General features: G+C 36.9%; 3 protein-coding genes across 3 annotated transcripts in view; 2 read left to right on the plus strand and 1 right to left on the minus strand.

The window, feature by feature from the left end:
* The window catches only part of LOC149051912 (uncharacterized), a 154,286-nt gene that overhangs the window by 22,911 nt on the left and 106,451 nt on the right, over window positions 1–24,924 (plus strand). The gene's annotated exons all lie outside the window — the stretch shown is intronic.
* LOC149051915 (lactadherin-like) lies at window positions 5–2,146 on the plus strand. The gene is made up of 2 exons (XM_089205825.1): window positions 5–383; window positions 934–2,146. The coding sequence occupies exons 1-2, from the start codon at window positions 249–251 to the stop codon at window positions 1,069–1,071; spliced, it is 273 nt and encodes a 90-aa protein (XP_089061951.1). The 5' UTR covers window positions 5–248; the 3' UTR covers window positions 1,072–2,146.
* Window positions 5,006–23,879, minus strand: LOC149051916 (uncharacterized). The gene is made up of 12 exons (XM_089197284.1): window positions 21,691–23,879; window positions 16,827–17,632; window positions 15,265–15,743; window positions 14,210–14,906; window positions 13,485–13,584; window positions 12,729–12,978; window positions 11,424–12,227; window positions 8,667–9,900; window positions 8,386–8,481; window positions 7,295–7,551; window positions 6,843–7,110; window positions 5,006–6,699 (listed from the first exon to the last, which is right to left on the minus strand). The coding sequence occupies exons 2-12, from the start codon at window positions 17,614–17,616 to the stop codon at window positions 6,695–6,697; spliced, it is 4,980 nt and encodes a 1,659-aa protein (XP_089053410.1). The 5' UTR covers window positions 17,617–17,632; window positions 21,691–23,879; the 3' UTR covers window positions 5,006–6,694.

Below are 24,924 nucleotides of genomic sequence, written 5' to 3' on the forward strand. Positions count from 1 at the left end.
CAAAGATCTGATTACCAGCGCAACAAGCGTGTTGAAATAATATATACAAAAGTTCTGAATTTACATTTCTTCCAGCTGTACCATCTTGCGAGGCGTTAGGAGTAGAGGATCCAAACATCGTACCTGACGCCCAAATCACTGCGAGTTCCAATTATCTCAGCTATTATCCACGCAAAGGACGGCTCAATGGAGACAGCGGTTGGTGTCAGCAGTCTTCTAAAATCACTGATAACTATATACAGGTTGATATGGGAGCAGGGCGCACAGTATGCGGAGTCGCCACACAAGGAAAGGCAAACGGATCGTTTATAAAAAGCTACAGGCTCTCGTTTTCTACTGATGGCACCAGTTGGACTGCATATAAGGAGCAAAACGTTGAAAAGGTACTTTTTAGTACGCTGTCAATTTTATCTCTTCTTTAAACATTTTCTAGTCTTAGGGTTTCTTCTGTACGCATGCGCAGGCTGAGAGAGGATTTACCGGTTAGTAATAGTTAAAATTGATGTAAGAATAATAAATAACGCTCGGGATAAAGAGTAATTTCAGTGATCTCCAAAATCTGGAGTTTTTCACATTTTTTCAAATAAAAAAATATTGTCCTCTTCTCCATCGGAACATGTAGAAAAGTGGTCCGGTTCCTCTGTGTCCACAGCAACGGAAATATGAGTAAATGTCATGATTCTGTCTACGTAAACACGTGTTAGCCGTCACGTTTCCACAATAGAAACACAGGTTTTAGCAACACTTCCGTGACCGGAATTTTTGTTTTTTCGTCCAGTGATATCAGCGAAGGGGTTAAATGAGATCTCAATACATATCTAGAAAATAAATTGTATTAGAGAGGGAGGGGGGAGGGGAAATCTCATTTAAGTAGCTTACCTAAGAATAAATTTTACCTGATGATTAAGTGGTTTCTCCTTTTTTTCATTGCAGATCTTTGAAGCGAATTCAGACTTGAATACCATTGTAAAACATACACTGAATAACCCAGTCCAAGCAAGATACATTCGATTTTATCCGGTGACCTTTTCTGGGTACCCTTGTATGAGGATCGAAGTGTTCGTGCAATAAAGAAGAAGATCAACAACAGGGCAATTTTTCTGTATGAACCCTCCTTGGTCTTGTATAATGGAATGGTACAAGTGTTGGTGAATGCTTTAAACAGCCAGAAATGGCCTAACTGTGGAAGTATTGAAAAGTTTTCAACCGTTTCTTGCGTAGTTTACGGGCCGTTTCCCGAAGGTTCCGATAACTTAACTGGCCCCGAGCTGTTCTGTTTTTATTCAAGATGGGGTTTTGAAAATTATACAATTAACATGTAAGCTACAGAAACAAAATGGACTGATTAGAGTATTAGAACCTGCTCTGCTAATCTTAAAATTCTGATTAAAAAATATTGCCACGGGTCCGTTAACGGAACTTTTGAGAAAGAGGCCCCTGGACCCGAACCGAATGTGGGCATGAAACGCAAGTCGCGTGTATTATATTGACAGTTTTTGTTTTAAGTTAATATTAAGTAAACATGAGAATTAATGTTCTTGTCATCTCAAATAAAAGATTTTTTATTAGCTTTAAAAGTTCCTCACTCAAGCCAGTAATTTATTATGATATCTGTAAAAAACTGTCTTCCCTTGTCGTAACGAAAAAGGATCGAAAGGACAAACGAAAATATGATGTATTCGCAAGCAATGGACACAATTCTCAGTTTTAGGAATTAGAACCGGTTAGGAAAAAAAAAACATGTTCTATTATGTTTCATGGCCTTGAAAATATGTATATTTTGACTCGTTTTAGTGGTTGATATTAATTTGTTTAAAAAATCTCGAAGATGGCTGGCAGTATAGTTTGGACGAGTGACAGAACATGTAAGCTTCTCTTGAAGCATTGAAAATACCTTAGAAATAATTTGAAACGCAAGGCTATCGCCTTTTTTCCGAAACTACCTGCTTCTCATCGATGTCAATCATTTGCCATCGCCAAGAACTTTCTTATGACCACCATTGAAAGGACGAAGGGGAGATGTGTCAGTTAAAAAATCATGACAAGTGTTGCAATTTTCTAGAGACACATAGCCACTCAATGGTTTTCTTTAATTCAAGTCTGTCAAAATATCAACTAACTTGAAGGAGTTCGTAATGATACTTTAAGCGTCAGAGACAGTCCGGCTCTTTTAAATAGAATGAAAACTCCAAAAAAAATCATGGGATACACAAAAACCCAGGGGATATACCTGTTCGAAAGGCGGGTGACACTGATCTATGATTAAAAGTTCTGAAATCCCTTGTTTGAAAGTGTATATTATGTGAACGTTTTCAGAGGATGCCTCTTAGTTCAAATAAAAGTACTGAGGTATGAGCGGTGCTACTCAACGAAGAACAGTGAAAAGAGATGATGTTTTCCGTCTGGCCCTCTTACTTGGCCAGTAAGTATATAAAAAATTCTTATACTTCGTGCAAACCATAATGATGTGGACACGATAGAGAAAGCATCAATTAATTATCAATTATGAGGCAGTCAAGGTTATGTCAAAGCAGAAGTTCCTTATTTTCCCACACTAGAAGAGTTTTCAAATGGATGGTAGGTTTTTCAAGTAAAAAAAAGAGGAGTATGAAAGAAACCAATAAGGTTGTTCGTTTTGATTATCGGAAAGTAAAGCGTAATAGTCTATTAAAAAGATATACGTTTGCGAAAGTCTGCAAAGAAAAAAAGAGTTCCCTGTATTCCTTATTCAAAGTACAGACCGTGCAAGTGTGTACTCAAATTATGACCTGCTAATGATATGCTACGAGATGCAGTAACAGAAAACACATCTTGTATTCACTTTTCACATGTGAGATTTTACCAAACCACAAATCGACAATGATAACAGGATTAAGAAAGAAACATATTGAATAAGCATATGAAAAACAAACAAACAAACAAATCTGTGCGTTCATCTTCTGTCTTTGTCGTCACCACCAGACGAATCTTCCCCTACCTAAGACGAGTGTATGGAATTCATCAACAATATTTCCTTTATCACCTCTCACTTAAAGTGCTGTCCATAAGCATTCAACGCTAGCCAAATCCATCTGGGGCGCCTATGCGCGTGTTAAGTGACCTATATTGATACCGTTGCATGATAGTTTCCAAGGTAATCTTCCTGATTGACAGCCACAGCGAATTCGAACTACTGAGTTGGATATCATATCATCAAGGAAGCTTATCAAGTTTACAAGGATACTTCACTTGTTCTTAGAAACGGTCTTCTTGGCTGTTAGCGTTTTGTCATTCTAAATAAAAAGATTCAAGATAGCAGGAGGGGGGGGGGGAGAGAAACTTATTAGTTACCAGATAAACGCAACTTTTGAAGGACTGGTAACATGCGGATTAGGTTCGATTCTTCTAAGTGTTTTTGACCTTTTTGCTGCATCGATGATTTAAACTAAAATAGAAAATTATCGCGAGAATCAGTCATCCTTAATACCTGAAGGCTTTTTTTGAAGGAACTTCTCTATTAAAACAGAGGTTGGGACAGGAATATAAATTTACTTCATTACTCGTTACTTGTAATAAATCTCGTTTCTCGCTGCGAATCTCTCCGAATAAGGGTACCCAAAACATAATCGTTATTTAGGTACTCAGGTATTGCGTAGTGGAACTTCTAAAAACACACGCGATTATAATCCTTAATTGCATGAGAAAGCACACGACTGCTTGTTTAGAACGATTATATGAGGCAAAATTTCATTTCATTCATAAGGTCAAAAACGCGCACGCTGATTCGCAATTTCATAAGAGGCCATTTCAGTGTTCTTTTAGCGTCAATGAACTGTAAACCGCACGAATCAGTTGACTGAAATTTTGTCATTAAGAAGGCCAAAAACGCGCCCGCTGTTGCGTAATTTCGTTTGTTTGTTTAGCGTCTATGAACTATAAAGTGCACGAATCAGTTGACTAAAATTTTGTTTCTACAGCAACGCAAAGGTAATGAAACCATCCCCCCCCCCAAAAAATAAATTCACCATTCTGTTATGTTAAGTTAGGTTTTTCATAAATTTTCAATTTCAATTAATTGTTCTTCCTATTTTAGAGGAGTCTTAACTACCCAAGACTTCTCTCTGAGCAAAAATTGTTTACAATCTTTATTTTTAACATACTTTATCAATAATTTTGTCTAGGGAGAATTTTTTGTCAGTGGCGAAAAGAAGTCTATGAAGTCTACAAAGTCTACAAAGACTTGTCATCTTTAGATCACATCCTGTACGTGATATTTCCATCGAGATATAACAGGTTAATTGATTAAGCTTGCTAGAGATCCTGTAGGTATGCTTAAAGATACCTCAATTGCAGTTCAAGTTGTATCCCAATCGTGGAAGGTCACTTTTAGAAACTCTCGCCGTATTTGCACGCGTAGTTAGAACTAGGAAATAAATCAAACCATAAACAACGTTTTTATTGTCATCATTTTATTTTTAGATAAGGCTCTTCTCGAAGATGGTAGAATAGACACCAATTAATCTTGAGCGACTAAATCTTGCTCGTAAACGGACAGTGAAAATCCTAAAGGGGGTAAGTTTCTAAAGAAACTGTAAGACTGCGTCGGTATTGGAAAATAACTTGATTTTATCAACTGATTTGATAGTGCATGTAAATCAGTCATCGTAAATAGTTTTTACAGCTGACGTTTTGAGCGATAGCCCATCGTCATTCGCTCTGACGAAAGGCTAGCAATCAAGAGGTCAGCTCTACAAACCATTTACGGCGGCCATCTTACATTATCAACTCAGTTGATAGAACCAAATTATCGTGAAAATCAGTATATTTTCAGGACAACATACCGCTATAGCCGCGCGACTTGTGGTAAAACTTTAGCGTTTTGTTGAGTTCAAAGTAAAACCGCGGCTTAATTGCTGCCGAGGTTTCGTTGCTAAGAGGACGTAAAAATCGGTGTTTCACGTTTTAGTTCCGTATGGGACGGCTAGGAAATTTACAAAGTTTTAAAACACACGTGTTTCGCCAGTACTTTGCTCCTTTGATCTCTTTCATTTATTCTTATTACAGATTCACTCCACTAGATTACAAATATACAATGAATTTGATTTATCACTACAATAAAGAAACGTTGTGAAGGAGACAACCAAAGGCGCTGACGCACCATGCTAGGGATGTCCTACTAATTAAGGTGTAAGAGAAGTATATACAAATATAGAAATAAAAGTTCTTATTATCCTCAATAAAATTTAAAACATTCCTTTTAAAGGCTGCAATACTATTTGATTCTTTAATATGATTAAATAAACTATTCCATTCATTCATTAGCTTAGATCCAAGTACCGCAAAGGGAATGTAAATCGCTATGCAGTTGCATAGGGAGCTGATCAAATCTGATTTTGTACGACATATGATGTTTAGTGAAATATCCAAGTTCCTGTCCGTCTTAACCGATAACAACTGTTATTATTTGATTCATAACTGGATTCCGAGAGAAGCATTGCTGTTAATCTCCAATGAACCTTTTTTTTCGTAAGTGAGAATGAAGAAGCCAATCATATGAGATCTTATCTTCACTTGGGAAAACCAATGTCGACAAACGAGGCACAAGGCACCAAAAATGTCGCATGAGCGAGAAATGGAACTGCTCGTGCGAGAGACGGGGAGCGGGTCGCGAGACACGACAAGGCATGCAAGAAGCTAAATATGACTTTATGACTGTCTCAGGGGTTTACAGTATAGTTGTGACTGTTAAGAAACAAGTCGTGGCACACTCTGTCGTCAACTTTGTGGGGTCACACAATTTTTATCGGCGCGATGAATTCCTCTCGATAGAAACGTTGTAATCGTAACCCTTTAACTCCCATGAATGACCAAGACAGAATTTCTCCTTACAATATCAATACAATATCAACCAAAAGAGTAATGAGAATAAAGAAAAATATCAATTTGGGGATAATAGGTTGATCCAATACTAAATTCTCTGAACTAACATTATAAGAATTGTATCGTTGACAGTAAGGAGAATTACAAATTTGATCTGGGAGTTAAAGGGTTAATCAATAATTGAGGTCGCTTCGTCAGCACCAGTATCGAAATTAGCCGTAGAGTGCAAAATTTTGTTGGAGTGTTCTATGACGCTATATTGAGTTATGGCTGTAAATGCTCTGAAATGCTGTTTGAAATTGAACGTAAGGGAAAGAAATTCAATCGTTATGAAACAAGACATTATTTAGATCCGAAAAAAAAGCCATTACTTGAAACGTTTCCAACTTACTCAGTTCAGACTGGAGTCTTAAACCTTTGAAATCTCGATTTTCTAATTTTTACATTTGAATCAGTATAGGCACTTCACGCCAACGGACTTCTGCAGTTTATGTCAATTATCGATCGCCTTCTAAATTTGGGGGAAAGGCATATTACTGTAAGTAATAATAATAACTTTATCTATATAGCGCTCGTATCCTCAGTTACGATAACTTTTCACAGTGTGATGTCTTTCTTTACACCCCTTGTCATTTGGGTGGTTTTCCTTTTCATGCGATTCATTGGAAAACTAATATCATAGGATCTGGAATTAAATCTAAGATTTTAAAAGTTTACATTGGATAAATCAGGCTGAAGAAAGCTTTGCATCAATGGTCTGTACGCCTATGAAGTCATTCTGTAAGGCCGGGCTCTTCACAAGGGCCAATCAAGGTGACTGTAGGGGCCTGCCACTTTAACCTGTTAACACAATAATCAGAACCCTGTGATTAAACGGCAAGGGAGAACAATATAGTGCATGAATTCAGTCTGATTATTGAGATGGGAGGCAGCGATGATGCATGAAATATGAAAAACAAAATTTTATGATAATTCAAGTGTACCTTGCACGGGTTGAAGGCTGACATAGTGCACCTCATGAATATGTCCCAGCACAAGAGGTTTGCTTTCGTCAACTGCACAATGTGGCGTAATGATTACATCATTGCTATGGAATAGACTGCTGACAACACGAATGCACGTTTCAAAGCGGTTCGCTGCGGCACACAGAATCACGTGATCACCCCAAGTACCATCTTTTTCCATGTGTTCAAGGTACTCTGTCCATGTTTGACGTCCATGGACAAAGTGAAACAGATCTGTTCCATCCGGCTGTAAGAAGAATCAGTTAAAGAAGGAAACTTCAAAGGATTGTTCCTGGCCATTTCACCCTGTGAAAACTGGGATAGGTTCTAGTGGTGTTGGCCAAGTGGCCTGTATTATCACTAAACCTTTATCATACTCTTAAAATAACATCACTTGACATACTCTGTTAAACATAATAACATCAACTTACAAGTTTTGGGTTGCTCCTGAGGTACTGAACCAAGTTTTGTCTTAATTCGCCATGGGGGATTTTGATTCCCTTAACAATTTCCAGTTGTTCGAACAGGGCATAGAACATGCAATTTCCTAATCCTTCATTGTCAGATATTCTGAAGCCTCTTTCAGATGCAATATTCCTCAGCCCCAATGATAGATCTGTTCTGCTCTTGACTCTGCTTGCATCGAGTTGCATCTGCCGAAGTTCCTGGATGATTCGGTCAAGAGAACCTAGAAAAGACAAAGTTCCCATTAATCTAACGGCATGAAAGAAGCGAAAATAACACAATCCTCAATCAAGTACGAGAAACTTTGAGGTAATAGGAAAAAGAACGGCTTCAACCATCAGACTTCTAATGTTTTGCCCAGAAACTCAGCTTTGAAAACGAAGCTCTTACTGTTAATTAAGTCACTTTTTAAGTTCGATATCTGCCCGTGAATGAATACACTAATAATCAAGAGAGAAGAAGCAGACGAGAAAAATTAAGGACAAGATCTAAGCTCTGACATATGTGTGTAACTGGAAAAAGGAATCCTGGAAAAAAAATTACAGGCTTCAAAAATATATTGATGTATTTCCTCTACCGTATGAATATGTGATTACTACAATATTGTGTCAAAAGACGACTGCATTGTGAATAGAACATAACCGGTTTTGAGAGGAGCAGCATATTGAACTTTGGTCTCGTTTTGAGAAAAAGTAAAAGAGTGCCCCAAGTCTTCCTGGTTTAGACAATTTATGGTAGTTTCCAATTGAAATGGGATGAAAATTTAAATGAATAGAAGAAACAAAGAACACTAAGTCGTCCGTCCGGATCAGAAAGTGAAAGAAAATCAAATTTGTTTATACAAGTCTTACGTTTGTGACTGAAGAGTGCAGGAGTATAATTAAAAACATGTCTCATTAGTAAGAAACGTTATCAAAAGTACCTCACGAAGTTTTCACGAAGCATAGCAGGCCTGAAGTCGAAAGTTAAGGAAATAAAATCGCAGGATCTCCTTGTAATCTTCTGTACTTCTTTAGGGATGTCAATTATCGTGTGTTATTAATATATTATTACTCACTCGGATTCAGTAATGAATCCACTGTTAGTTGTTCGGTTGACGTATCAACAACTTCGACCTGCCGAGCTCTGAAACTTGTGTCTTGTCTTTTGGAAGCTAAAGCGATAGAAAGAAACTTTTATCTTAACATCACAGTACACAAGAAGATAAAACGACTGATTACTATTCATGTTTAACATCTTTTTTATACGAAGTGTTCATGCTTTCCGTCACAGTTAAAAGAGACCGAAAGCCGAGTATCCCCCCTAAAACACTATAAAGGATATTGAAAACATTCTCACCATGAACTATGTCGAACATCTTGTCCACAAGACGGTCACACTGTTTCTCCCAGCTAAACTTCTCTTCATATGAACTCCTCAGCTGCTGAATATCTCGAAGTCGAACTGATCTTTCCTTCTGTCGGACACCAGAAATTGCCTTTGCCCACTCCTTGGGGTCCTCAGTATCCACCACGAATGATTTGCCCGATGGTAAAGTGCACAGTGCTTCACCAAATCCTGAGTTTTTACTGACAAGAATGGGAAGACCGGCAGACAATGCCTCCAACGCTGTCAAACCAAAACCCTCTGTTCTAGAGGGCATGATGCAAAGATAAACTTCACAAAATAATTCTTTCAATCCCTCTTTACTTTGCATGAACTTCCTCACGGTCAGCTGGTTTTTATCAATTCCACTCTCGAGTAAATTCTTTGCTACCTCATCCTGTTTACCGTCAGGTGCACCCACGAAAATCAGATGGTAAGACCTGTCTTTCAGTTCAACTATTGCTTTAGCAGAGATATCGTAGCCCTTCAAGCTGAAGTCCTCTGGGTCACCACGGCCAAACGTCAGTACCTTGAACTTGTTACGCTCCTTTAGGGTTTGTTTTACGTCAGAGAACTCACAGAAAGTTCCAGGAGTCAGTTGAAGGATTTCGTCCTCACTTTTGCATGAGCAGAGCTGAGTGGAGAATGCATCTGTTAGCTTTGGTCCAACTGCTAGCACAGCATCTGCCAACTTACACAACGCCACTTCGGTTAAATTCTTCTCTTGACCCTTGGCAATAGCACTGGGATAGTTTTTGTGCATTGCAAGTTCTTCGGGTGCAGTGTGCACCACCTGAATCCACTTGCAATTGTGAGACTTTCTGATAACTTGGGCTTGCTTACCAAGCTTTGCACCATGACCCAGCACAAAGTCAATGCCAAGGTCTCTTGGTGGGAAACTCAACCATTCAAGAGGATCACTGTAGCCTTCAAGTTTCTCGGCTTCCTGGATGGAAACATTGTGACTGGATGCCATTCTCCTCTCTTTATCAGTACAGGCAGACTGTGGGACAAGGAGAGTAACGTCCAGTTCAGAGTGTTTGGCCAACAGAATGGCAAGCTGTCTGTTGATGGTGGACAAGCCTCCCATTGACGAACTCCACTCACTGCCAAGGAGAGTCACCTTCAATGCTGTGGCAGACTTGTTTGGATTGATTTCACTTGCTTCATCATATGATCTAGCAACTACATTTGAAGAGGACAACACCTGAAGAAATCAAAGTGCTCTGTGAGCAAACTCGTGAATTGACACATGATTTTTTAGATTATGTTTAATGTTATCTGGTTTAGGGAATTTTGTGGTTGATTGTCATATCTAGAGTACGAGCAGTAGTTCAGTGTTCGCTAATGTAGCAAAGAAACAAAGTAACGTTGGGATAAGAAGGCATTACAATTGAAATGATCATGCTACTACATTTGACAAGGTGGATGATGTCATGTGTTTTCAACGTCTATCATTTTTGTTTCTGGTTCAAAAGAAAAGGTTGGAAGTAAATGTGGGTGAAAAGTGAAATTTACTGTCTTTCGTTGTAAATATTAGAAAATCAAGGCAATACTGTCTTAATGAAAACATTAACGATTCCCTCTTTATCAAATGAGACAAACGGGAACGAGTTTTGAGTGATATAACTAAGCCAAGCCTGCCACCGTCATTTTGGATCTCCGCCTGGGTAGATTTAGGTCACGTGCTAGGCAACGTATGATCAATAACAAGATAGAATTTCATTTCAGGCCTATTTATCAATTTTGTGGTGTGTAACTTTCGCATTTTAGTACGTTGTTTGTATGTTGAATCTTCAAATTGTCTTGAAACTTAAAAGAAAATTGTTCTTTAAAAATTCACTGAAAATCGGTAGCTAAAATTGTTTGTTTAGGTGTTATCTGATTTTCGTGTTAACTTGTTATTTCGTCAGTCGCCGGCATCTTTTGTTGCTTCTCACAGGAAAAACACACACGACGAAACGTAATGATCAATTTTGTCCTCAATCTCACGCGATAACAGAAAAAGCTTTTGAACATCTGTAAGCTCCGAGCGCTTCGCAGTAAGTGATATTTTCAATGAATCTTCGGATTGTTTTCAAGTTCAAGGACTGTAAATTACAATTTTATGAAAAACGAAGGTTGTTCTGTTATTTCAGTGTGAATCCTTGCATGCCTGCCAGTCGCTGGCGCCGCTTGTTGAAACTAAAACGAAAAAAAAAACTCTTTTAAGATTATCATTGGCTTCTTTTTCACCCCACCACTATTCTTAGCAACAAAGGTCGCCATTTCGTCTGTTTATTGCTCGCCAAAAACTATAAAATGCACTCAAAAGCCTAAAATCTAAAAAAAGTTTACAGGAATCGACCAATCGAGCGAGCGAGCGAGCGAGCGAGCGAATGCTATTCCCCACATCGTATCTATAACTCGCTCTTGCGCATGCGTGCAATTCACGAGTTAAAAAGGTCATATGGAATTATAAAAAAAAAACTTTTGGTGTGGTCATACAAAATTTTTATTAATCAATACTTTACCAAAGAAAAACAAAAGAGTATAAAATTCAAAAATAATTTCATCTTGTTAGAAATTCTCCGACTTATATTTAAAACTGAAGACAACCTATCAAGGCTCCCTTTCTCACCACTGATAACAGTCCAATTGATATTCACATCAAGTAAATTAGGGGAGCAAAGCAAAGATGAAACTGAGGCCAGAAATCTTTTCGTGAAAAATCACTATAATCAATCATACCTGGCTTCTTCTTTTCAAGAACCATTTCTTTAATCCACAAACTGGTGCTACCTTATTGCAAGGTTTTCGCTTACAGATGTCCGGCTGACCTTCGTTTGCATCAATGAGGTGGAAGCAGTCCTTGTGTGTACAAGTGGTTTTCACTTGGTCTGAGCATGCACGACGTGTTTCTTCTGCCCCTTGATGACAGTAAGGACATGCAACACACAGCCTATACTTCATTCCTCTCAGGTATGGCATTTCTTGTGACAAATTCTTTAGGGTGTCTTCAAGAAATTCACGAACAAGAGTTGCTAGTTCGATGGAGTTCTGTCCTTCGGCCTGATCACTTTGCGCTTCTCTTTGTCTCAAGGTAACCTTCACAAATCCTGTTTTGCATATGAGGACAAAATCATGAATATCTTTCCCAATAATGAACCATGCTCCATTTTGGTACAGGGTGGGTTGATGCGTGGCCCATGTCTCTGAACACCAACGAATGCATCGGGAGACAAGCTGCAAGAAAAGACCTTGGGGGACAAAGCCATGGACAAAGAGGAGATACAATGGACATGGATCAGTTGATGATAATTCCATGTTACAGAGTTCTACAGGTGATGACTTCAACTGAGCTGGTACAAAGTACTTCTTGTCAGTTGGGGAAGCTGAGAACTTAGCGATCAAACCAAATCGCTCCATCATGTCAAGGATGTCTGCCTTAACGATTCTTCCCGTAATAAAGCTGGAGAACACATGATCAACATGTTCCATGCTAAGGATGCCACTTGCTTCAAGTTCCTGCCAGTACTTGGCAAATAAAGGAGTCTACAAAATATTTAAATGACAGCAATTCCAGATTAGAGAAGTTCACTACAAGTTTGTTTTGAATTTTTTCCACGTATATGTACAGGAACTAGAAAAAGTTTATTTCAATCAATGTACCGAAATGGTCAGAAATTATACTCTTAATGGCCAATTTTGTATCTTGGGCTGCTCAGAAGTGATTATCAGTTGTTATTCACCACCACAGAAGCCAATTAGCACATGCAAAAAGAACTATTCGCTTGTGTGAATACAGTAATTGTGAGCGGTAGCAAGTCAATGCAAGTCTATTGTAAAGTAAAAAGGCTCATTTAATTTATGACCTAAAAAGCTGCAAAGGTACATGAAATAACTTAAGGTCAGCAGTTGTAAAGATCCGAGTCACAGCTGTTGCATTAGTTGCCTATTTATTAAAAAAAGAAAGTGTCACTCTCATTTTCTGTTGGTCTAAATTAATGAACATTTTCCAAGTAAGGCCTTTCTAAAATGAAATTTGTTTCCTACCTGTTTATTGAAAGGTGGAATGGTTATCAGCTGTTTGAACAGATCAATCAACCACTGAGCATTCAGTACAACTGTACTGCGGTGTTTGATTATCATCCCAAGACCATGGTAAAAACTGATCATGGACTCAAACTCTTTTGCATCTTTCATGAAACAATGTTTCCTTGCATAGTGCTTAAGTTGTTGCAGGTTTCTGTGATAAATCTGTTTATCCACCAAAGCTTCAATCACCTTTTCAAACAAAAACCATCTAAAAGGAAACAGAATACTTGAAATATATATTAAGGGTTTAAAATTGGATATTGACTTCAGTCAGACATCTACTTATTTGCAGTCTTCCAGTGTTAATTCATCTATTTCCTTGGTCTAGCTTTCCCCAATCTTTTGGACAATTCAAATATGGTTATATTTTTCCCATAAACAATCTCAATTCAAAGCTGTGCCTTTTCAAATATCCATCTCACATTCACACCTCTTCAAAAGACAGTATTGTCACAATGTCATGAATGAGAGTTTTGTCTGTTTGCACTTAAAAGACTGCCGTGTATTTGTACAGTCTGGTGTTTTAAGAATTTGGATGGACTTCAAACTAGTGGAGGTAAGATGATTTTGTTTTCATATAAATTTACATGCATATACAGTTATACTCAAAACACTGACTGCTCTTCAAAGTACTATTCACGACTGTTTGAGTCAAAAATTGATTTCGTACTCCAAGAAGTGAGGTTTGCCAGATAAAATGTTATTTTCATTTACCTGACTGGTATTTTTTCCCCCATATAAGGCTCTTGCCTCATCACCTCCAGAATTTTGTTCTGCAATTCTTTTATTCCATCTGCTTTTCCTTCTTCCTTGCCTGGATATGTTTCGAAAATAAATTTAAAGCACAATGTAACACAGAAGCATGTGCTTACAATGAGAATAGTTTGTATCATAGATGTGTGATTGCAGATATTTTACAGCTGACAACACAGCTATGAGGATAAACTCTTCAACTCTTCAAATCATCTTCTCTCTCTTATTTCAAACTTTGAAATTAATGGATCTGTCTGCAAAATTTATAGGCCCCAGTATGGTAATGCTGGTACATAAAGTAGCTGAAAGCTAAGAAGAGTGCAGCTAATAAAAAAATTAACTACTCTTAGTAGCTTCCACTATTAGCCTGAACTCATTCAACCAGGGCAGTATCGTTCTCTCACCACTCTCACGAAAACATTCCACGTGTCTGGAAACCTTTTAAAATTATAGTGACACAAAGCAGAACTGCTTGATGACATGTAAATGTGAGTCAGATAATAATTATTGTATGCTCAATGCTTCCCAGCCATCTACCAAATGGGCCTTTGATTAAAGAAGAAAAATGGCCACAAATTAAGTGTTCTTGAAATTGACGCAAAGACAAGCTAGTAAGCAATTATAAAACCATCAATTACTGCAAGTAACACATTGTGAAGGATACAATAAGATATTGAATATTTTACCTGTTTTATGTTTTCCTATCTGCTTTTGAATCTTCTGGATAGATTTCTTAATCAAGTTTGGTCTCTCAGTGTTATCAATGCAGAATAAGGGTCTGACCACATGCTTCTCAAATTCCATACCAGAAATTCTCTCCTGTATTTGTTTCTTTATTACTTCTATGTCTTCAACTGGTTTGTCAGCATGTGTTCCAACAATAAACACTGGAGGGCGGAGGTAGGGCAGCTTATGTTGTGCATCATCATCTGGGTCAAAAGTTGCCAGGGCAACACCGTGTACTGTTGCCAGCCATGACAGCAAATTCTCCATGTTTGTTTCATTGTTAGGGTTGTCCAATTTCACATCGTTACTCCCTTGTCTCATGCAGGGCTCAGCTGTGGCATCCAAAGGCTTGCTGAGATTGTGCACCAATATGTATAGTGCTCGTCGTGATAAGAAAATAGGATGGCTGGCATAGTACAGGTGTTGCCCTGCAAAGTCCCACATATCCATTGAAACATAGGATTCTTCTTTAAATACGCCACTTTTGATGCGTTTTCCTTTGATATACTTCAACCACTGATGAACATGCTTCACAGTATCAGGGGGTTGAGTAACATCAATAATTACCTGGGGCTCATCTAAGATGCAGTCCTCTGAGTGTTCAATGCCACTGTTATGGAAACCATCTACTGTCCAGTAATCTCCTGTTTCCTCAACCTGAGTAAAGAATCAAATAGGGTGAAATTAATTACTTTGAGTACCACAGTAATTCAGTTTAGCCAGCAAACTAATTGCACATCTGAAATAATTCTGTCACAGTTTGATGTAAATTAGATCAAATGACAGTACATGAAGTGGGAGGGAAATTATTGTTAGACCAAGCAGTTCCCTGTTTTTTGCCTAAGACCATTAGAAAGTAAAAAAATCAATTAAAAAAAGATTTAACAATTTTAATTTTTTCCTCACTCTAAGGTTCCCATAATTTTCAGTCGACATTAGGCATTCAAAACTATACCCTCATTAAAAGCTGCCTTAAGCATGTTTGTGAAGAAGATTTTTGGAATTCTTACATCACCTTTTTTCTTCCATATTTGTAATCATCAAAAGATCCCTCTTCAAAATCTACAGGTGAAATGTAGGCTGAATCTTTTTCAAAATCTTCATCTGAACTTTCATCTTTGTCTTCTTCATCAAAATCTTCTGACTGCATATACATTTTTCTAACTGAATGATCTGGTATAACCATTTTCTCTACCATAATCTTTGCCACATCCTCAGAACATTCCAACAGTCCTGGCTTATTCTCACCAATGGACTGCCAGTTGCTTGCAGCTTGGTCAACATCAATTTTACACTTTGAAGGATCCACTTCAATCCCCTCAGTGCTCTGTTCTTTGGAGTCAAATGGAAGGCCTAGGAGACTCTTCTTTAAACTGGTTTTACCAGCTCGGTCCTGACCAATGAGTAATATTCTACCACGGTTAACTGTGACATATCCACCTATCAAAGCCCTTTCATAAGCCAGCTGTGCTTCAAGTCTATCTGGTATTTGGCCTAATTAGAAAACGTTTTTGCAACACAAAGAAAATAGTAACTTGTACATTGATAAATTTGTACAAAATAAGTAAAAAAAACAACTAGTATAAATGCCTAACATGAACAGTGTTGGAGTCAAAACCCAGTATATAAAAACTGAACCATCAAAATTTTTTTTTTCTGATGTTAATATATTAGTGAGTTTGGAAAACACATTTATTCCACACTTACATAAAAGTTACACAGTCAATCAAAATAATTCTTCAGGCATAAAATGTAGTGATGAATTTGGTGAACATGCACACCAAAACTAAACTGAACCACTTGTGACTGATCGCACAAGAGAGAGGCAATGACTTAAATCAATTCTGCTAAGTAGTGAGGAGTCAATAACCAATTCATTGTTTGTAAAAGAGAAAGAAAACGTGCATATTTCCAAAAGGTAACAACTGTAAGTTAAAGAATAAAATGCACAAAAATCACTAGTGTAAATTATATAGAAACAACAATCAGAATTTCATCAACGCTAAAAACAAATTCAAGTTCTATTCCTGTAACTTAATTCACAAATCGTATTAGTTTATAAATTTTGTTTGATAAGCCACAAGTTATTCAACTTTTTAAACACTTTCAAAGAATCAAACAGAAAGCAAAAATAAAACAACAATTCCTAACAGTGAAATGACTTGGGATACATTTTATCCTTCCTTTATTCCATGCAGTCAAACAGAAAGCAAAACTCAAAACAATAATTCCTAACTGCATAGAATGATTTGTAATAACATTTTCTCTCTTGATGCCACATCAAATCATATTTAGATGAACTTAAATTTCATGAATGAATAAATGTCAGCCAAATTGTTAAAATAAAGCTTTTCAATATAGAACAAAAACTTCCATCACAAATGTCATGTATTTCTCAAGTGATGCCAACTTTGTTAAACCACACAAAAACTGTGACAGTATTTACAGTTTAACTATCGCCAGCTACGTGTAATAATCAGTAAAAAGCAGAATAACCACTTGCAAATCAATTATTAGAACCAATTTAGTAAATGCAAATGTCACAACAATGATGTGAACAGAAATTTCTTTACTCACCTTGGAGATCTGAATATACTCGGTCAATTATTCCCCTATCTTCTAGCTCCGTAACACTTCTAATTCCTTCAAATGTAAAAGGATTCCCGTCCACAAACAACGTTTTGAGTTTCTTCAGCTGTTTTATTGCTGGATTTAACACAGTCAATTGGTTGTAACTCAGATCCAGTTTCCGCAGTGCCACCATCTCACCAATAGCATCAGAGATGGTGGTTAGTTTGTTATGTGAGATGTGCAGCCATTTGAGTTTCTTCAGCTGTGTTATAGCTGGACTTAACACAGTCAACTGGTTGTAACTCAGATCCAGTACCTCCAGTGCCACCATCTCACCAATAGCATCAGAGATGGTGGTTAGTTTGTTATGCTCGATGTCCAGCCATTTGAGTTTCTTCAGCTGTTTTATAGCTGGACTCAACACAGTCAACTGGTTGTAACTCAGATCCAGTCCCTCCAGTGCCACCATCTCACCAATAGCATCAGGGATGGTGATTAGTTTGTTATGTGAGATGTTCAGCCATATGAGTTTCTTCAGCTGTGTCAAACTTGCAGGGAATATGGACAGCTGGTTTCCTCTTACATTAAGTACCGTAATATTATTTAGTTTTCCAACATTTTCAGGTATTGTTTTAAGTTTATTCCATGACAGGTAAAGTTCGTCCAACTCAGTTAATTCCTGCACCGCTTCAGGCAATTCAAGCAATTCCAACCATGACAGTTTTAATTCCTTTCTTCCGTAATAATTCGTTACAATCTTACTTCTCAAGTTTTCTTTAGAAAAATGGGAATCCATGTCTTACTAAATGTAACTGTCAGAACAAAAAAAACAAGCTGTCATTAAAGGTGAGTAACTTGAACTAACTTTCTTGTGGCATTTATAATAACAATCGAACCAAAAATTGGCAAGAACGAGGTTTATAATTTAACATCTACTGAACCAAAGTAATGATTTATTCCTCGTAATACATTATCTTTGGAAACCATCCACCCTTCAGTGTTCTTTTAAACATTTTGAGTAAAGGACCGGATGCTTATGCGTAAAGGGTCTTGAGTTATTTATTTTCATTAGAAACATTTCAACTTAAATCTAATTGTATAATTTTTGTGTTCATCAACAATTGCTTGAGTTATAAATGTTACCAAAAAGGCAATTATGAAGAAGAAAGATATTTGAATTTAAATAAACTGAGTTTTCCAAGCTGTTTTTCCAAAAACATACGAATTGCAACTTCCATTTCAAAATAAATATCCAACAGGAAAGAAATAATTAGGGCAAATCTATGGTTGGTTTTGTTTTCATGTGATAACCTAAGACAGTTGTAAATAAACCAAAGCATGAATGATTTCTAAGCTGCTGATATCAGACCAAGTTGCTAATTTTCAGACCTGTTATTTGATTTTATCCTCTGTAAGCTATTTTTACTTGCAATTGACAGAGTGAATTCATCAGAATATGATCCTAGTCATTTAATAAAGACTGATTGGATAAGTCCTTCTCACTGACATATTCACTGTTTTGATAAAAAAAATAATCAGAATGAGAGCTCTTTGTTTTGTTTGCTTTTTTTTACAGAGTTTGTCTAGCAGCATGATGGTTTTAAGATTACAATTTTCAATTGAAGACATGTTTTCCATGAAATATCATCCAAATCACCCATAGTTGCTGTACTCATTATGTTATGTATTGAATGTTGTTAATGAAATAAAAAAATAACAAAGAGTAGAGAAAACTGGTTTTATTCTCTTATTCATGTTTATCAATAAAAGCTTAACTAAGAAGGGAATGTGAAAAGAAAAAGTTTATATCAATTAACTGAGGATAGTGATTAAGAACTCACTTGGTACTAAGCAGAAAAATGAGGAATTGAAAAAAGTGTCCATAATTAGAACTGGCCACCTACGAGAGTGTCCATTAGCAGAGAGTTGACTGTAAAATAAATTAAGATCCTTCATTAATTAACAAATCTATCAGGGACTGTCTCCAAAACTTTAAAAATTCTGCCTGGCTTCTTGAATATTTAATTTTCAGCAAAATGAATTCAAGTTAAAAATTTTACAACTGTAATCATTAACCAACATCAAAACTCATGTATAACATATTTATTCAACCCTTCACCTTGCATGAGTGACCAATACAGGAATTCTCCTTACAAAATATTAACACAACATCAAGCAGATATTGTAAGTGATATGAACAAAGGAAAATATCAGTTAGAGGATTATTAGTTGATCCAATACCAAATTCTCCAAAGTTACATCATAAGAATGGTATGGCAAACAGTAAGGAGAATTACTAAAGAGATCTTGGGAGTGAAAAGGTCAAGGGAATGAGAGTGTTTACCTAAGAACAAAATAATTCATTTCCCCAAATGTGCACTGAATGCATTTGTTGCTTTTTCAAACAAACAAGTAATGGTTAAAAAAAAACTCAGGGTTGACTTGCAAAAAAAAAATCAACCATTTTGAAAACCATGGATCTTTAATATAGGCTACCCTGTCTCAGTGCAATAAAAAAATCCTTACTTCCTTTTCAGGGCTTAATAATTTGCAAATATCAGAATTAAAAAATGTTGAGGAGGAAAAACTTTCATCTGAAAATATAACTTTTCATCTGTTAATCAAAACTATAACAAAATTCTTGAACATGATTGGTTATCTCCAGCCCAATTTGAGCACCTATAGTACAGTGTATGTGTCATGCTTGTAATTGGACCGTGTTATAGGACCATTAAAGGGACAATTATCATGTCATGCCTGTGGAAGGGGACAGAATGTGTGATGTGTGCACACTGTTGTCCTGCATTTTACCGAGTTAATTGTTGTTGTTGTTGTTTTTTATGAAAATGTATAATGGATGTCTATAGTTTCTTTCTCAGATTTTATTATATTGTGATTAATTGATAACAGTCGTCTGATTTGTTCATCAAGAGTATTATTACAAAGAGAATTGGACAAAAGGAAGTCCTGTGAACAACCATAGCAGAAACATGGATGACCATGGTCTATCCATGGTCTTGACACCGGGGTAATTAGCAATTATTGAATGAGGTTGAGCATGATATAAAAAACTGAATTAAATAATCGTTTTGTTATAAATTTTTTAGAGGCATTCAGCTATTTTGAGCATCTCTCTTGGTTTGCAAAATTTTGAGAACACTAAACTGTAAGGTCTTGGAAACTAGGCAGACATTGATCTTGAGAAGATAAATGCAGTATAAGCCTCAGATATTGCATTTTATCATGTCAACTTCACACACTATGGATATTGATTGAATGCTCTTGACCAACCAGCTTTTTCATTGTAAATCGTATTTATAATAATCAAAATTATTGAAGATATACAGGAATTTTTTTTTTTTTTTAGCAACCAAAAGACAACTGGCCATTTAATACTGGAATTGAATTCTTTTGGCTTGAAATGCACATTACAAGTATGATGTGATACTTATACATATTAATGAGAAAGATTGTTAATGAATCACAAACAACTGAGTTCAAAGTTTTCCAGGAATTTGAATTCTATCTTTTCATTGTCAGAGGTTCGGACTTATACCCCTTTGTAAAACTCAGTCACATAAAAATATTTGGCCTTTTCACACATCACGAAAAATATCAAAGTTTTTTCACGTTCATGCATTTGAGACATTTCACATGAAAGTAAGAGACCAAATAATTCCCTAGCTAAATTTTCAATTTTCCTAGTCTTGAACAGTCTTAAGTGACAAATGATGACAGAATGTCTTACATTATTTGTTCAAGGAACATTAGAGGTCTGTTTTATGACTTCTATTAATCCATGTAAAGTTCATGTCCTGTCACAACCCTGGTCAAAACTTAACCACTGCTGTTCGAGAATAATACATTTTTAAAACCATCAAAAAGCTGGGAATTCATTGTGCAATACAAAATAGTTCACGAATCACGTTTAATTCAGTTCTTCATTCACTGGTCACGTTTAACTAAATAAATTACTTCACGTGGATCTAAAAAGATCTTATTATCTTTAATCACGATTCAAGAAAAGGAAAAAAATTAATTCACGATTCACGAGGAAAAAAATCGCCCAATCGTGTTTCACATAAAGAGTATACGGGACCCTCTTGTCAATCACTGAAGCAGACAGCGAGCAAGTTTAATTTATTTTATCAAATACCTGACATACCTGCATTTAGATCAAAGCAATCAAACATCAATTTGGTTACTTTACAGATTCAAGAGATTTTGAGTTCGTCTCTAACTTCTGTCTGATGAAATCAACTACACTCCATGGAATTAAGCGAGTATTTTGTCATCAGTTCAAACACTTCCATTGCTTAGCGCGAAAAACTGAAAATTGAACAACTACCAGACAGAAGGATTAATGATCAGAGCTGATTTTCTTCAAGACGATCAGAAACAGTTTGTCCCTTTATTCTTTCCATTCCTGAGAGAATCTTCGATCAAAACTTCCCGTTAAGGCCATCTTAACTGACAATCACTGTTTTCCTTTTCCCTGTTGCTGAGAGTGTGTAACTTAAACTCGTCTCATGCAGAAGGACGACTGAAGGCGCCTTTGTTTTACTTTCTCAAAATCGTTATGTCTTCGTGCTTTGCATTTGACGAGTGTCGCTAAAGTTGAAATTATAATAGATCAGAAACCCACACACTCAAAATACAAAGGGAAACCAGTGAATACTGGAGATATCAGAAAGTTTGTGTGAACTGACAGAAATGGCGGCAGAAGCACTTCAGGGGAAATTACTTCAGTTCGATCGAGCGGAGAGTGTGAGTTCTTGGCAGAATTATCTCTGTTCGCGTCGCAGAAGTCTGGCGGGGCTACACTTTACAAGTGAGCTAAATTCGTATCTATATGGAACATAATTCTTACCTCTCTCAGCAGTGTGAACAAATCCTGCAGTGAACAAACGAAAATCCAAATACAGATCGCTGACAATCCAACGTCTCTGCTCAAGTAGACACTCCTTAATTCACACAATTTATTTAACCCCCTCCAAAAATATTTCAGGCTTCTCAAACGTCACGCGACCAACGTTTACATTCAGTTGCCGTGCCGAAAATAGCACGGTAAATAAATTATGAATGATTATGCAATTGAAGCCGTGTGGTTACTCAGTATTTGTCACGCAAGGTACGGCTTCGTTGAATAGTGCTCTCGCTGTAGACGCTGTCCTTCCGTTGACATACTTTGTTTGGTGCTGGATTCTTATGTAATCGTTAGGCTACCAATTAAAAAAAAAGTCAAAACAGCCTACAAGCTTACATCCCCAAGTGTAACGTTGCGTAAATTGAGTATTTCAGGTCTCCTAATTCTTACACTGTTTAACTATGACTCAAGTAGCGTTATTTCAATTTAGGTAGCGACACTTTTAGTAACAGATCAAGGACAACAACAAGGTCATATAAAGAAAATGTTATTTATTGTAACAAATGGCTTTTTAACGTAATCGAAATAAGCTTTCAAGGGAGAGTTAATACAAATATGAGGAAAACATAACGTAGTAATATTCTTCAAAGTTGATAAATATATGAATAAGTGACGAATGTGTTGGCCGATAAAGAAACTACTTGCAAACCTAAAAGAACTGGATCAACAATTTCGTTTTGTTTAATACCACGTACGATGTCGGGATTCTGATGACTTTTCAACGCAACAGCAATTCATATCGTTCCCCTTATAGGACTGACTTGAGCTGTTTAGATATAATAATATCATCCTGTCAGTCATTCGCGGGCGATGTTCTCCGCATATTTTTTGTCAAATCGAGTAAGGAACTGATCAGGATGCCAGAAAAGTGTGTGCAAGCTCCATAGTAATCTCCTGATAATTATTTTCTGCTTTATTGCGAGTATCACCGCCACTGTATCTTGAGAAGTACCATCGCCAGGTAAGGGACGTCATCATATCTTATCGTTCAAGGAGTTATCTCCACAAATATCTTCATTTGATATGATATTCGAATCTATCCCTCACTTTTTTAACTGCCACGGATGGATGCTTTAATTTTGGAGGCAGCTCATTCAATTTCTTCGAAATAAACGGTGTTTGACGCCTTGTCCTCGTGTAGCGCTTTACCCATAACTATATATCATAGTCACAGCTTTCCCTTTCCATGAGTGGGAACTTTATCGCTTCCTCGGCGAGTACTTTCAAAATATATCTGTGAAAGGAAAGTTATCGGTTTCACCGAAATTTTTCTCGATGTGGCGCACATATATCCCTACCGCTCTTTTGTTGTGTTTAAACAAAGAAGAACTTTTTTTTTTTGCAAGTTGATTATTTCGCAGAAACAGCAATTCTTTGTAAACACGCTCTAAAAAAGGGAAGCCCAAGAATCAATAAATAAAGTATTAGCAGAGCTACTAATCACCACTCCGTCGGCAACGGATGGATCTTCGCTGTTTAACTAGGCCGAACTTTGCGATTTACATCTGACCGGCGATGCACGATCTGGTAGCCACCATCCTCGGACGATATCGTCGTCACATTCCAACCCTGCTCCGTAATTAATGTTTCTGTCAGCACTGTCCAGAACTTTGTAGTCCGCATACTCTAATTTGAGAAATCAAGAAGAGACAAAGCTTGATGACGTTTGGACATGCCTCCAACTCGTTCCTGAATCCATAGCAACAGTGGATACTTGCTAAGATGGCGACAAATAAAAATTTTTGAGATGTTTTGGTAACCAATAATAAGTTGGATATCTTTGAAGCAGACGATTATCTCTTAGCACCGACCAGCACAAATTTCCACACAGTGGAAGCGCAATCTGCTCAAACTGGTATTTCTGTGAGAATAAGGAAGTGATAAAATATTGTGTTCACGGAGTATTTTGGCCTCCAATTAAGGAACGGTCTGTGGCGAAACTTTTAAGCTTGCACTATCTACTTGTTTTCACTGAGACATGTACACATCATCGAACCGCGCCGCTGTTCAATTTATTCAAGATGATGTTATGGTTTCAGATCCAGGCTAGCGTAACTTCGTGACAAGTGCAAAAGTTGTTCAGCTCTATAACAAAAATATACATGTTTGTCAGAAGTCTTGACCCATAATGCCTAAGTGAAGGACAAGGAGCTGCAAAGAAAGTGAAAGTTGTCCAGTATTGGTCATTATTTTGTTGGTAAGGAAAGAAGGTGCCTTTATGTTGGTGTGTAACTCATGGTTCATTTTAATCTAGGGAAGGAGATGAATGTTGATTGACAAAGAAAAACAAAGAATCAACGACGCTATTATAAATTCACGGAAGACGAAGGCAATTGGAATTAATGAGTCATAGATAATAATCTGATGAGAGAGAAAATTTGCATGAAGTTAAAGTGAAGGTATTGTTTAAGGGCTTTCAAATAACTACGAGTAAATGGTAGAAAAAGGAAATTAAAAAAACACAAACAAACAAACAAAAACCAAGGAATAAAACGAAAAAACAACATTATAGAAAAAAAATACGAAAACAGGGAAAAAACAAAACAAAAAAGACAAAAACTAGGAGAAATATTAAATAAAATATTAAGGTAAAAAGAATTCCCTAAATATCGCAAAAGGTAGGGGCCATTTATCTCGGTATAGTTCCGGTTATTTTTGCCGCGGGGTAAAACAGGGAAAACGTTTATCTGAATTTCTCGTAAAGCGCACTGAATTTAAAACTAAAACTATGCACACATCGCTTTAAATTACAATTTTGCGATATTGCTATAAGTTATACATTGGTGAAACAGGAAGACGATTAGGTGACTGATTCCGAGAACACTTTCGTGACGTAGAATTAAATGACGAGAACACATCCAAATACGTTGCTAGACACTTCAATCTCCCTAATCATTCTAAACAACATATGACAGTTAGCGGCCTTTCCTTACATCTAGATAATTCGGAGAGCCGTAAAACGCTAGAACAAAAATATATCTTCCAAATCGGCACTCTTAATCCCCACGGTATCAACGAGCGCTTTTCATTCAACTAATTTATTATTGTTTTCCCGTCACTACAACCCACAACTCCTCCAATCGCTCTGACGAAAGACTAACGCTCGAAACGTTAGCCTTTTAACTCTTTACAATGGCCAATTTTCGTTTTCGACTCACTTGTTAACACTAAATTACC

The sequence above is a fragment of the Pocillopora damicornis genome, chromosome 1 (assembly GCF_964200805.1).
Source record: "Pocillopora damicornis chromosome 1, jaPocDami1.2, whole genome shotgun sequence".
Classification (NCBI taxonomy): domain Eukaryota; kingdom Metazoa; phylum Cnidaria; class Anthozoa; order Scleractinia; family Pocilloporidae; genus Pocillopora; species Pocillopora damicornis.

Excerpts from the sequence above, each read along its gene's own strand:
- LOC149051916 (XM_089197284.1), bottom strand. The coding sequence starts at position 17,616 with ATGGATTCCCATTTTTCTAAAGAAAACTTGAGAAGTAAGATTGTAACG. Across the intron at positions 13,585-14,209 it reads GATAGGAAAACATAAAACAG|GCAAGGAAGAAGGAAAAGCA; the intron begins GTAAAATATTCA and ends AAACATATCCAG. Across the intron at positions 7,111-7,294 it reads TCAGGAGCAACCCAAAACTT|CCGGATGGAACAGATCTGTT; the intron begins GTAAGTTGATGT and ends TTCTTCTTACAG.
- LOC149051915 (XM_089205825.1), top strand. The coding sequence starts at position 249 with ATGGGAGCAGGGCGCACAGTATGCGGAGTCGCCACACAAGGAAAGGCA. Across the intron at positions 384-933 it reads AGGAGCAAAACGTTGAAAAG|ATCTTTGAAGCGAATTCAGA; the intron begins GTACTTTTTAGT and ends TTTTCATTGCAG.